Source organism: Stegastes partitus, unplaced genomic scaffold (assembly GCF_000690725.1).
Source record: "Stegastes partitus isolate 25-593 unplaced genomic scaffold, Stegastes_partitus-1.0.2 Scaffold2094, whole genome shotgun sequence".
Classification (NCBI taxonomy): domain Eukaryota; kingdom Metazoa; phylum Chordata; class Actinopteri; family Pomacentridae; genus Stegastes; species Stegastes partitus.
In genome coordinates this window covers 17,219-31,097 of record NW_007579825.1, presented here as the reverse complement: position 1 = coordinate 31,097, position 13,879 = coordinate 17,219, and the positions used below count along the sequence as shown (strand labels likewise).

At 45.7% G+C, this 13,879-nt stretch overlaps 1 protein-coding gene across 2 annotated transcripts; it reads right to left on the bottom strand.

The window, feature by feature from the left end:
* Positions 1 to 7,746: 7,746 nt before the first annotated feature.
* On the bottom strand, positions 7,747 to 13,196 carry plk2b (polo-like kinase 2b (Drosophila)). Of its 2 annotated transcripts, none has more exons than XM_008303901.1 (14): positions 12,947 to 13,196; positions 12,745 to 12,852; positions 12,518 to 12,634; positions 12,089 to 12,218; positions 11,688 to 11,871; positions 11,289 to 11,487; positions 10,991 to 11,138; positions 10,724 to 10,818; positions 10,291 to 10,423; positions 9,985 to 10,065; positions 9,476 to 9,635; positions 9,098 to 9,227; positions 8,838 to 8,948; positions 7,747 to 8,679 (listed from the first exon to the last, which is right to left on the bottom strand). In XM_008303901.1, the coding sequence occupies exons 1-14, from the start codon at positions 13,133 to 13,135 to the stop codon at positions 8,488 to 8,490; spliced, it is 1,977 nt and encodes a 658-aa protein (XP_008302123.1). In that variant the 5' UTR covers positions 13,136 to 13,196; the 3' UTR covers positions 7,747 to 8,487. The 2 variants fall into 2 exon arrangements, with proteins under 2 accessions (XP_008302123.1, XP_008302124.1); XM_008303902.1 differs by having other exon boundaries at positions 9,476 to 9,632.
* Positions 13,197 to 13,879: the final 683 nt, after the last annotated feature.

Below are 13,879 nucleotides of genomic sequence, written 5' to 3'. Positions count from 1 at the left end.
GACGTGACAGAAACTACGTGACATCAGCTGTGTAACACCTGCAACGCCCTCGGCATCGCGCTGGATTTAAGTATACATTGTGGTTTGTTAGTACATTCGATAAAAACACGCCGTGTTGATGTTTTTGCTCCCCCATCTGTTTGCCCTGCAGCTCATATTTGCATTCAAGGATTTGCAGGGGCTGCTCATTAACTTGTCTTCTCTTATCTCCCTCTCCTAATATCATCACACTTGGTGCTATTTCGGTTCTTCTGGAGATCGTAGTCCACCTCCTCGTTCTCGTCCCAGCCTCTAAATGCATCTGGCTTATTGTTCCCATCTCATCCGCCAAACTAAACAGAGGATATCCAGTAGGATGTGTTCCTGTTCACTTCCCCCCTGAAAGGAATACAAACAGTGGCAACAGCTATTGTCCTACCGCCTGGTTACCAGTAAATGGGATGACAGATCGTCAACAGTTATTGTGTCACATTTGGCTGGTTGAAGGCTGTCTATCAGTCCTGCGTCAGTCAATCTCAATCATTTATTAGAGCCGTGGCAGCAGCAGCAGCACCCTGTTATTTCTATAACAACCAGTAGAAGTGAGATTGTGTAATGCAATGATTGCACCTCTCAGACAAGCCATTTTCACTCTAACTTATAATTCTTATCTTTTCTTTCTGGGAAAAAAAAAATCCCCAACTGATATACTGACATTATGATTTTTTTAAATGCTTGCCATGATTTTTTTGTCTATCCTGTTATCAAATGGTCAAAATAAAAGGACAGGAATTGGATTATCATGTCTGGTTAACAACATGTTTTGCAAAGGTTTTTATCTGGGTGGATACTTCCTGTGGGTGACAGGAGTATAACACTAAAGAGAGTTTAATACTGGTGCAAAACAGAAGTATGGTGATAAGGCAGATAAGGTGCGGCGAGACAAAGCAAGCTTGTAAATATTGTTGTGTGTCTCGTGTAAAACTGGGACATGCACCTGATGCCCCAAAGATTTCAAATTGTGTGTAAAAACCTTGACGAATTAAAAACAAGTGGAGGCAGGAATTCTACAATTCATTATTCCAGTTGTCTCCATCTTCTAAAATCACGTCAATATCCATCCATCCATTATCTATACACCGCTTAATCCTCATGGGGGGCTGGAGTCTGACTTAGGGTGAAGGCAGGGGACACCCTGGACAGGTCACCAGTCTATCACAGGGCTACACTTAGAGACAGACAACCAAGCACACTCACATTCACACCTACGGACTATTTAGAATCACTAATTTACCTCAGCATGTTTTTGGACCTAGTGGGAGGAAGCCAGAGAACCTGGAGAGAACCCACGCAAACTCCACACAGAAAGATCCCGGGTGTCCTCACCGGGACGCGACCTTCTAGCTGCGAGGCAACAATGCTAACCACAGAGCCACCTTGCAGCCCTTACGTCAATCCATCCATCCATTATCTATACACCGCTAACCCTCACTAGGGTCGTGGGGGGCTGGAGTCTATCCCAGCTGANCCACCTTGCAGCCCTTACGTCAATCCATCCATCCATTATCTATACACCGCTAACCCTCACTAGGGTCGTGGGGGGCTGGAGTCTATCCCAGCTGACTATCACAGGGCTACAGTTAGAGACAGACAAACCAAGCACACTCACATTCTTACCTACGGACAATTTAGAATCACCAATTAACCTCAACATGTTTCTCGACTGTGGGAGGAAGCCGGAGAGAACCCACGCTGCACGGGGAGAACATGCAAACTCCACGAAGAAAGATCCCGGGTGTCCTCACCGGGACGCAAACCGGCGACCTTTTTTCTGTGAGGCAACGATGCTAACCACTGCTCCACCTTGCAGCCCTTACGTCAATGTGATGACAACAAAAAAGGTTTAAATTGGCTGTAAAATGGCATATATTCTTCAGTAAAATGCACATTGAATGCACTTTCCAGCTGAGTGACTCAAACGTTGAACAGGAACACCATTCAGTTCTGAATAAAACAGTGTCACAAATGTACACGGTGTGATTTATTCACCAGTTTTATGAAATAATATTATCACAATGTTTAAACGAGGAGGCGTGCACGCAATACAGGATGACTAACAGAGAGCAGGCAAATGAATTGCAGCTGGATGTTTACGTACGGGCGAGGATGAGAACACCAGTTGCCATGGAAACAGTAGTGTCTCCCACTCGGCTCAATAGCGGAGCAAGTGGAGACTGTCGATGCATTATCAGAGATGATGCATTGATTGGCTCATTGATGGGGCCGTCAAACAAGTCTCCGGAAACAACACCTTTTGAACACATCTGAGCTCACGCCAGGATGTCACATTTCCTCTTTGTCCTGGCATTTTTTTTTCTCTCTCTCTCTCTCTCTCTCTATTTCCTCTCTCTCTGTTTTTTCATATGCTACAGCAGGCACGGATTTTTCATGAATGAGAGCACACAGACAGGCTAAAGAGGGCAGGAGTCGAACAGATTGCAGGGAAGGTGCCGTCTGCATAACCTGGAAAGACTTTTGATTCAGTCTTTTATGAAACCAGTTCCATAATTAAAGGTGATTCTTTTCCCTTTCAGTCAATGCAGTCGACTGTTACTCTGCGTTAAAGAGCATGTGAATAAAGTGTAGGCCTGCTGTTGAGCTGCACGGCCCTGTGGTTACATCGCATGTGTCTGTCTGCCATTCAAAACGTCAGGTAAATTTAGGAGGGGGGAGAAAAAAATGAAAACACAATGCCATTTTCTCCTCCTCAGCACCAGCTCTGTCAAAAAAATATTTTCCCTCGTGTGTGTGTCATCAAAGTTTAAGAGCTGCTGAGATTCATCTTCCCCCAGCTGACGTGACGCAGCCGGCCCTCCTCCATCTGGCACCGCCGTCCATTTGTCCACCCCTGCATCTGTCCAGTGCATGCTGGGAGAACAGCAATTTAGGTAACAGTACGGTTGGCATTTACCAGACGAAGGCGTGTTACCGTGGGCTTGGAGAAATGCCAAAGGTGCAGGGGCTGTGTCACGGGCTTTTCAGTCGGTATATATTTAATCAAACTTTACTGCTGAGTCAGCGGTCCGAACTGCGCGAACTCAGATGAAATGAGCGATTGGTTTGCTTCAAATTCACATTTCTATAGAGACGCGCTGTTAGCGAAGGACAAGGAGATTCTGCAGAGCTTTAAAAAAAAAAAACTTCAGGCAATGTATAAACATGTCGAGTACTTAGCAGTTTTATTGGCACTAAAGTATGCGAGCAGGTTATGACAATGTGGAACGTGTAGCGCTGGATCAAAGGATCTTGTATCAACAATTTTACATCTTCTGGCAATGACTCGGGCACACATTTATATGAAAACGGGTGATTTATAGCGTGCATTATCTCTGCGGCACACTGGTAGCTACCAGTGGCGATGGTTTGCTCCGGCGTGAAGCCAGAACCGAAGATTAAACTCTTAACTTGTTAAGCAAAGCAGCCCCACCTGTGCGTTGTGTAGGATTTGCTTTGTCCTTCCATCTCCTTTGTGAATCACAGGATTGAAATGCGGCTTTGAAGCCTCTGGAGTTTCCTCCCTCCACAAGGCAGGGCTGTGTTTAAACACTTGCCACACTTCACAGACCTTTGCTAAATGCTTTCCACATTTAGCGGCACCGACGCCGCTCAGCTTAAGTAAGGCCTTTGAGCCACGTGCCTGTAAAGGTTGATTAAACAAGAGACCACTCATTCTTCTCTCTACTGATGACTCAAGCATGAACTTACAGGATTCTGCGGTTGATTTTTTATTTGATAATTATTATAGATTTTTGTATAATGCAGCAGGTTTGCCATTTTTAACACAACTATAGAGATATTGCAGCTAACGGCGAATCCTCGTCTTAATCTGGTGATAGCTGGAACTAACACAATGTGGATGACTCAGCCGCACAACTCCCAGACAAGTCGAAACTCTGCGAATAAGAATGCGACTATGAGAACGGCAACTTCAGAAAGTCGCTCTAGCACACCCTTTCATTTGCTGGTATGGATGGAATTTTGTCCTTTTGCTGCAGCTATTCCAAAGACGAGCTTAAACAGTAATTATCTCCCAACCCAGTGCATTTCAATGATCATCTGTAAAACGCTGTATGCTGTAATGACAGGATGGGGGAGGTTGATGCCGCAGGACTTTTGGACAACCTTTAGATCCCACAGGAATTGAAACCAAACGGCTAAACTGCAGGGAAAAGAGACAGGTCTTGAACTATGGGGTGTATGAAATTAACTAAGAGGCAGATCAGGCCTGGATTGGACTCCAGAGAGATCGACTAACACAGGGGTTTCACACTGAGAACAGAGGAACCGCTTTAGGTCTGCGAATCCCCCTGCTACATCTGAATATCATAGCATGTGTTCATAGCTCATATATATTGTATAATGTTACATTTTCTACAAGGACTGATGGCTCAAAACAGCGAAGATTTCATTTCTGTAGAAGCTCTTCTCCTTATTTCCCCTCTTGAGCCTTATCTCTGCCGTTTGTCAGACGGCTGCCCACACGCAGGCATGTGATGTTTCTATTAAAGAAGTCAGCGATTCATTAGACTGCTTCGTGGAAGTCACATTCTCCGCTGACATCACGGAGGAGGGTTGCCGGGGCAGAGGAGACGTAAGACGATCTGTTATTAGACCCGCGAACGGAGCGAAATATCTGTCATTCAGAGACGACGATTTGGGCTGTGATGCTCGCTCGCTGCATGGAACAGTGCTTGCGACAATCCAGCAGCAATTTGACGCAGGCTGTCTGCAGCGGTTCACCTCAGTTCACTTCAGCTGAGTGGCTCCGGCACATGCGATTAGTATAAAGGAATAAAGGCAACCCCCCCCTGGATTTATGTGGTAATTAGATGCATTTAATAAAACATGAAGCACAAACTATGAAGCAATGACAATTTAGGAGAGACACGTGCACGCTGGGGAGATGGAGTGTGTAACAGGAAGTAGTACAGTGGTGAGGATGCTCAGCTTCTCTGCATGCAGATCATGATTTTGCTGAGGAAGGCGGCAAAGATAGACCGAGGACACAGATTGCTGGATAGTTCGAAAAAAGAAAGAAGTCACGCTGTGTTTGTGAAGGTTTCTGTCTTCATTCATCCTTTACTACGTGCTGCTGAGCTGACTAAAACTTACCACAACTCCTTAACAAATGAATGAACCGAGAACTGTAATGGCAATCCAGGGGCTTCTATTTTCACCCAAAAGACCTTTTCAGTGAACTGATTGTAGGCAATTACAAGGAATCAGACGAAGGGGAACACGAACGTCACGCTACTGAGCCGGTAAGTGGCCCCAGCATCGTACTGGGTGACTCATTCTCAACATTATATTTATCTGAACACCTGGAAGGAAACCAAACTGAGAAGGAAACGCACATGCACACGGACCCCGACGTGCTTGAACACACTCAGGAAACCCATTTTCTTTTCTGCATTTGACTAAGTTTGCGCTGGCATCCGTGCAGGTTCGACTGCTCCGCGTTGCTCATCTGCCGAGTCGATACCCTGAGCCACAACGATGCTACAGTCATCCCGGCTGCCTCTACAGCACGTCTGTTTTCGTCCACATAGTAGGAGGAGGAGCACTGACATTTGATATGCAAAGGCCTTTTAATCCTCCCAAGTGCATCCCAGTGTGCGCTCATATCAAAGCATGTTTTTTTTTTTTTCTTCTTCTTCTCTGGCAGAATATGCCTACTATCACTTTTAATACCAAACTGACTCATTCTTCTGCCTGCGGAGAACTTTATGATAGAAGTTGAGGTATAAAGATCCCCTTTGTCACTCCGGCTTAGACTCATTCCAAAGCTAAGCCTGCCTGCCTGCACACACAAGACTTTTCCCACTGTCAACGTGACATAACAAAGTAGCAGCTTTGTGTGGGTGATACAGAAAACTAGCAGCGTTATAAACATTTTTTTCCCCCTTCCACATTGCAGTGACACTAAGAGCATCAAGTGAGCTCGCGGTCTGAGCTTCTTGAACTCCATCGGGTTTTTCTAATTAGTGTATCTCCATATTTTGCTCTCAGAAATGCATCAAACCTCCCATGAGGCCAATGAAGTTGATCAGCTAATATTTGCTGACTCACTCCTGACTTGACCTTAATTTTCAAGATATATAGAAGCTGGATCGGACTACGTGACAGCTCCACTCGCATAACCCTCTGGGAAAGCGCCACGTTTCCTCCCGCCTGCATGGAAAGAGTTAGCAGCCTGTTACTAATTTGGTTCAACCCGGTGCATCCATCTAATAGAGATGCTGCACTCCAGCTCAGACGTTAGGACCAGGGGTACAAATGCCCTCAGCGGCCAGAAAACTTTACGTCAACAAGGCGATCTATTCCTGTCCGACTGAAGCATCCATTCCAGGGGCCATTACTGTCAAAACACACACACTCAGACCTGAAGGTGTCGTCATGAATAATTCCCGGCTCCCTCCTCTTGTAGGCTCCTTCCTGTTCTGTTTCTGTCTGTGTGGGTATGTTTATGCATGAGGTATTCATTATTGAAGCCTGAAGAGCACGGATATTCTGAGCGAAAAAACCTAAAAGGATGACTCAAAAATCCATGTTCATCTCCCATCGTTACATAAGCTTGGAAGGTGAAGAGGTGTTCCAACAGACAGATGAATCAAAAGCTCGCGCGGAGAACAAAGGCGGAGCAGCAGGAGAGCCAATCAGCGGCCAAAGACACCGGTAACGATTTTAGCACAAGTATGTCAGGACACGAGTTCCGACTCTCGGCAAGTATAATCTGTGCCAGATGTCTTTTTTTACGCAGCCTTCAAATGATTTCCGACTCTCACCAAATTGGTCAGTAGATGCTTGTTTCCATGGTGACGGTGAGTGAGAGTGAAAGGATGTCCAAGAAGGATTGTTGTCACTTTGCCTGAAAAGCTCTGATGCAATCGATGACATAGTTCGACCAAGTCTGTCATCTTACTAGTGTGTCTCCTTGTGGCGGCGTGTCACCGCTTGGCTCTCTTTCCCTTCCATATTTCCCAACAACCCGGCCAGCCTCTGTGCTTGATCGGTGCCCATGTGTTCTTTTATGATAAATAATAAGAGGCTGTTAGTGTGTGTGTGTGTTTGTGAGACAAGGTCAGCCACTTTGCACAGTCAGTTATCTTTGCCATCCTCTCATTTATCACTGCAGAAGAAAACTCAGCAACAGAGGGGAGCCTTGAACCGCAGCATAAACAACTTCACTGTAAACACGCCGTCCTATCCATCCATCCATCTTCTCTGTGTGCACCCATTTCCTGCAAGTTTTGAAGATCGCAAAGATAAAATGCTTGCTTTGACCGAGATAATTGCCCAGATAGACAAAGTTTAATCTAATTCTCTGCCCGCCGTAAACCCAACAGCCTACATGGAATCGGGAGCTGCTCACTTCACACGAAACCAGGACGACATTCACTTTCGGTTTAAATGCACTAGAAAAATATATTTTGAGGTCACTCTCAGAAAATGTAGCAGCAGAACAAATTCAACAACATCTTCAAGGAGCCCCACTGCTCTGCTTTTTTTTTTTTCAAAATAAAACGCTGAATAAAAAGGACAAGTACTCTTGTTTTTCTTTTTTTTTAGAAAATGCTCTTATTTATTAAATAAATAAATACTGCACTTTTTTTACACAATAAGTTATTTAGGACATTTTCTTTTACCAAGGTGATAATGGCTCTTATGGGACCCTTAAAGGATCTCTGGTACTGCTTTTTTTTTAACTTTTTTTCTTAATGTCATTCTCTCCTCCTGCCCTCCCCTCCCTCACATCAGCCCTCTGGTTCCCAGCTCAATGTGCTGAGTCCATCTGTCCATAAAGAGAACAAATCACAGTTTTTAAAAGTTAGTGTGATATTACACCCCTCCCACTCGGACACACACACACACGCACTCACACGTATAAACAGCCAAACTCACATCCACACATATTAGCAAGTCATTTCTTTGCACTGATGAGTTGGCTGTGACATACACTGTACATCATTTACAATACTCCACAGTCCAGCTCTGTTTACACTCAGAGCATCGGGTTGCCTCTGCATTGAATCGACTATACTGTACACAGGTAAGCCGGTGCCAGCCCAGCATTTGTCTTTACTTCCTAAAATTCCCTCTTTTCAACCCCCCCAAACATCCGGGGGTTCACTTTCGTACCAACACACTCGCTCCTTCCTCTCCCCTCCAACAATCGACATACAAATCAGCCCTTTTTCCCTCCACAGTCATTGTGCTACATTTCAGTTTTTCAGTCTCTTTCAGTCTCTCTTTTGTTTTTTTTCAGCTGTGCCGCTGCTGAGTCACGAAGGTGCAACGATGGAGGAATGTTAATTCGCTCTGCTCAAGCCCATCCTTGAAATCCGCACGTTTCTCACAGATTCTGTCCGGATCCTTGCTCCTCTGCAGCACTGCAGCAACACATTGGGTAGACTCGTGTTCGTCTTTCCAAGACACATCATCGTGGGTTTAGCTGCACCTCTGCAGTAGCATGTTGAGGGAGTACACCATGCGATCACGCAGGTCAGTAGGGCAGCCAGACGTCAGCAGGGAGCTCAGTTTGAAGGTTTTGGAGACGCGGTCCTCGTTGATGTATGTCAGCATGTACTCATCCCTCTGGCAGCACAGGATGATCTTGGTGTGATCGTGGTAAAAGTTGACCTGAAAAAAGGAAAACAAAAGGATTAGTTTTTGTCTTTTAGTTGTCTGATTTGGGAGTTTGAATCTGCACTTCTATTCAGGAAAATGGCGCCATGCATTTGACTCCTCTGAGCATGCCCAGCAACGACTTTGTTTCCGTTGATTGCGCATGTGTTTACCTGGAAAGTGCCGTCGTTAAAGAGCATCATGAGGGCGCGGTCAGATTTGAGCCACTGCAGCAGGTAGAGTCTGGGCATGTGTGCATCTGTCATAGTACCGAGGTCTCCACCCTGAGAAAGCAAACGAGCAACATGTCAGGATTAGACAGGCTGCAACTTGAAAGATACCATTTCTAATGCTTCAGGGTGTGGAAAGACAAAAGAAACACGGCAGCATGGAAGAAAGGAGATTACAGGTAGGAACAGAACTGTTGACTTACATCCATCAGATTTTCCTCCATGTAATGGGAAAAGTACTTGAGCACAGTCACTTGGCCCACAAAGTGTTCGGGAACCTCGCAGGTGGGGAAGACGGAGCGCTGGCCCAACTCTGCATAGTAGTGGATGGTCCTGAAAAGGAGATGAACGAAGAGTTACACAACCACTCAGGTTAACTTCCTGATCAACAGAAACTTTAAAATTCATACAATTACTTTTAATTTGGTCATCTACTCTATCATTAATGTCATTGAAACCACTAACAGATTTTCCAGAGTAATTTGATTTATCACAGCAGGCTGAAACAAGCCATTAAATGCCGTGACTAATAACTTTCAAATTGAAGGTGGAGTGTTGTGCAAGCGCAGAGGAGCTCGTACTTTCTGTCTGGCAGGAGGCTCATGTGAGTGCCGTTGTTGAAGAGAACTCCCACGGTATGATCAGACAACTGGTAGCCAAAGCCGTACTTGTTGGAGTAGTCCACCCATTTAGTCACCCATTGAAGACTGCAGCTGTTTGAGCTCTGAGGAATGTCATCTGCTGCAGGGAGAGAGCGCACAGGGGAGGAGGAGGAGGAGGATTAGAATACAATTACAAGGAAGATCTAAAGAAAACCGCAAACTAAAATGCACGACAGGACACACTGTGCTATTTACGTTAAACCGACAAGAGTTGAAAGTGAGCTGCATAATATAAGGGAGCGTCACTTTAAACACTGAATAACTGACATTTCATTTTCTGATTCCTTGAACCAACATGTCTGTCTCTTGAAACGTCTCAAGGTCAAACACCGATAAAGAGCTTTAGCTGAATGGTGAAGCTTCGTCATTGTGGAATTATTTAATCAATATCTGCATGCACAAGTTATGACTTGAGAGAAATCACTCACCTTTGGGCATATTCTCCAGACATCCCCTCAACACGCTTGCAACAGTCTCAGCCACGCTCCCTGTTGTGCTGTCTTCCAGGCCTTTAAGAACAACAACAGGGGGTTCATTTAGTTCCATGTCACAATGGTACAGTACAAGAAATTACTTTGCACCCCTGCTGTTATAACATCTCTCTCTTTATTGCACATGCACTTATCCTGTCGGAAATTTCCAGTCATGCGATAATGGAGTACTATACGGATTCTATTTGAGTCTCTCTGTAATCTATTTGTGTTTAGAAAAAAAACCGAGGCTGGTGAACTTACATTCACTACTGCTGCTGCAGCTCCCCAGACTCCCCCTGACGATCAGACGGATGGTGTCTTGCGTTGTCGGGGACTGGCTCTCTGTTGCCAGGGCAACGGGGCTCTCGGCAGATGGCGGAAGTAGACTTCCATTCTGAGGTGAGAATCAGTGACGACAGGGTTTTAGAAAACTGTGAGTTTAGATCATCTCTTCCTGCTATGACTCAGCGGTCACCCACAGATGCAAAGTGGTTGGCTTAAAGGTTGAAAATAAGTGCTTTTAGAGTTTGTTCTGAAAACTGTGCTTGTTATAAAGTTTGGTGCAGCATCAGAATGACTCACTGGATTCTCCACAACATGATACCCCAGAGCTACCCAGCTGCCTAAATTGCTGCATGAATAATGTACCTGCAACATCACCCACACTTTTGTAAATATCCTGTTTTGTGCCTACCTCGGAAAGCTTTTTGCTCTGTTGTTGGCTGATGACGGTTCTCTCCAAGTCATGCTGCAGTTTGTAGATCTCCTCTTCCTCTTTAGTCAACTTATCTGCGAAGGACAACAGCAGCACAGGAGAATTAGAGCATGACCAGCATCTACACAGACTGACATCAGGGCAATGTGTGATAAGATGTGACACGTGATTGGAAAATGAAAGATAACTGGCTGATGTGACAAGTGGAGCATGAAGTGGTGTATATGCACTTGTTGTTATACTCACTCAGGGTCTCGTAGTATTTGACCTTGTCCCTCTTCCCGCCGAACAGCGCCGCAGCAGCTTTCTTGAAGAAGCTCTTGGCGGGACTAGAGACGTGGAAATCTGGTGCTGAGTGGCAGCAGCTAGCCGGCAGACGCTCTGGACTGAAGCCCTGTAGAAAAAAGAAAAAAATTGAAAGTGGGTCAGTGTGCGGCTGGCGGGAAGGGGGTCACTGTTAAACTCCTACACAGTGACATTTGCAGAGAGACAGGCAAGAGTGTAAGAGACAGACAGAGAGGTGGCGGCGGCGGCGGCGGCTAACCTGTGTGAAGAAGTCGTGTCTCAGAATGTGCTCCAGATTGGGTCTGTCCTCGGGGATCTTGGCCAGCAGGCTGGCGATTAGCTGCTTTGCCTGAGGCGACAAGGACGAGGGAAGAGAGTAACGCGCCTCTCTGATACACCTGTATGTCTCCTTCAGGTTGGTCGTTTCGAAGGGTGGTCTGCCCAACAGCATCGTGTACCTGGAGCGGGATGGAGCGCAGAGAGTGAGTTGATTTGATCTCGAAAAATGTGCTAATAAGTGACTTGAGATAAGACTGTGGATGAAATCTAATGCCAGTGTGCATCTTAAGCTCTTCTACGTTAATAATTCATGATAATCGCTAATATTACTAGACCTTTTAAAGTTTTCTAATGATAGATTTACAGTATTCCTACTCACATTACACAGCCTAAGGCCCAGATGTCTGATTCACAGCCGTGGCCCTGCTTGTTGAGCACCTCGGGGGACAGGTAGTTGGGAGTTCCACAGATCGTCTTCCTCCTGTTTCCCGCTGGCTCCAACTTGGCAGCCAGACCAAAGTCCCCGACCTTCAGCTCCATCGACTCGCTCACAAAAAAGTTACCTGTGGGGAAGAAAAGGGAATGAGATGATGAGCACTTGATATTCAAGCCGGGATCAAAGGCTAAATATAGACCGAGATCCTCCTGAGATGAATTGATTGAAGGAAAACTAGTGGGAGAAACAGGTTGGTATCGAGAACTGATACCCCCCCCTCCGCCCCCCTGCACAGAATGCATCTGGGAAATTATGCACAACAGCTTGCAGAAAGAATCCCTTACCAAGTTTCAGGTCTCTGTGAAGGATTTCTTGTTCATGCAGGTACTTCAGCCCAGAGACAATCTGTCGCAGGTAATAACGCACCTCTGGCTCCGTAAGCACTTTGCGAGCCTTCAGGATGTGGGCTAACGACTGCGAAAGGACAAAACACAGAGGACGATTATTATAGAGCTTCTTTAAGCAACATAAAAACACATGTTTGGCTTTTTGAAGATAATCCTATTATAGTTGATGACTTTCTTTAATCTCACACAACTGTAGGTAGTTACACAGGTCATAAAACAAAGTTCTTACAGTGAGGGCACACTCTGAATACCAACTAAGTGCTGCCTCATTGACTTTGGGTGCATTGCAGGTGTTTTCCAAATTTGAAACACAGCAGTGGCAAAGAAGTACAGTCTTTAAAAATTTAGCAAAAATAAAGCACTTACTTTTCTGCTGCAGTATTCCAACAGGATGTAGATGTTCTCCTTATCCTCAAAATGGTGATAAAAGTGCACAATGTGTTTATGGTGCAGCGCTCTGTGCAGCTCGATTTCTCTGTCAATCTAACAGGAGGAGGGGAGAAAAGACAAAAACGGTCAGATTTGGAGACAATTCTGTACTTTCTGATATCCGGATCTACCAGTGCGCACCAGCACCGGAGCTGCGCGCTTACCTTCTCCCGCTGGTGAGGTTTGGAGACGCGCGCATGTGGGATGATTTTGGCTGCGTAAACTTTGCTGGTGGAGAGGTCGGTCATCTCATAGCATTTAGCAAAACCTCCCTGGAAAGAGGGGAAAAAAACAGTTAAAAGGCTGTTTTTTTCTTTAGGTGCGGTGGTAAAGCCCTGAAGTGGGAAAATAAAAGCTTTGCGCTACCTTTCCCAAAACTTTTCCACGGCAGTAGCACTTCCCCGTGGCAGGATCGGTGATTATCCTCGCCATCTCCGAGGGTGCACTGCGCTCGTCCATCCTCTTTCGGCGAGGCTCGCAGGACCTCTGCGTCGACTCGCACATGCTGCTGCTGCTATTGGTCTGTTGGGGCCCGATATTCCTCTGTACTTCCATGAGAGGTGGTTTTCTGATCCCGCACTCAGAATGCAGCCCGGAGAGTGCGCTCCGGAGGCTTTATAGTCTGGCAGCCTCCCCGCCCCGCTGTCTGCCGCCCTCTCTCTGACGTCAGGCAGCGAAACGAGAGAACGAGGTCTGCCTGGTATCGATTACCCTGCATGTACGTTCGTGTTGGTGATGGCACAGACATGAAATCAAAAAATGAACAAAGCAGCGTGTGGACTGGCGTGCTGGGAATCCTAGATGTGTTAATGTTGCATCACCAGTAGCCAATCCACCACTAGAATACTGATTTTCCTTAGTTTGCCTATCTTGTTTATTCATGGAAGACAAGCAGGTGACCTTTTTTGTTTTTTGCATTCTGGTGCAAAACATGTTTTATGGTGTTTGGATCACTGATGCATTGGGTCGATGGAACATCCACCATGCAGAGGAGAACCTTGATCTGTATTCCACTCAGGCTCACCTCATTCTGGTTTTGCAGCAACACTCAGTTTGGAGCTCTAGCACCCTCAGGTGGAGACTGTGGGAACTATTTAAGGTCTACTGCATGTCCAGACCTGTTCTGTCAAACTGCAGTTAAACACAGTCTGTATATTACCTCCCAGCCTGGCATGTGAGAATGTACTGTTTGGTTGAATGTGAGTGGAGCAGATGTAGAGGTGCCACCACACTGGAACATTTGCGTTCTATGTCTGTGAAGATTCTCAGTCATCCAGGTCATGGTTATTCTAGTAGATT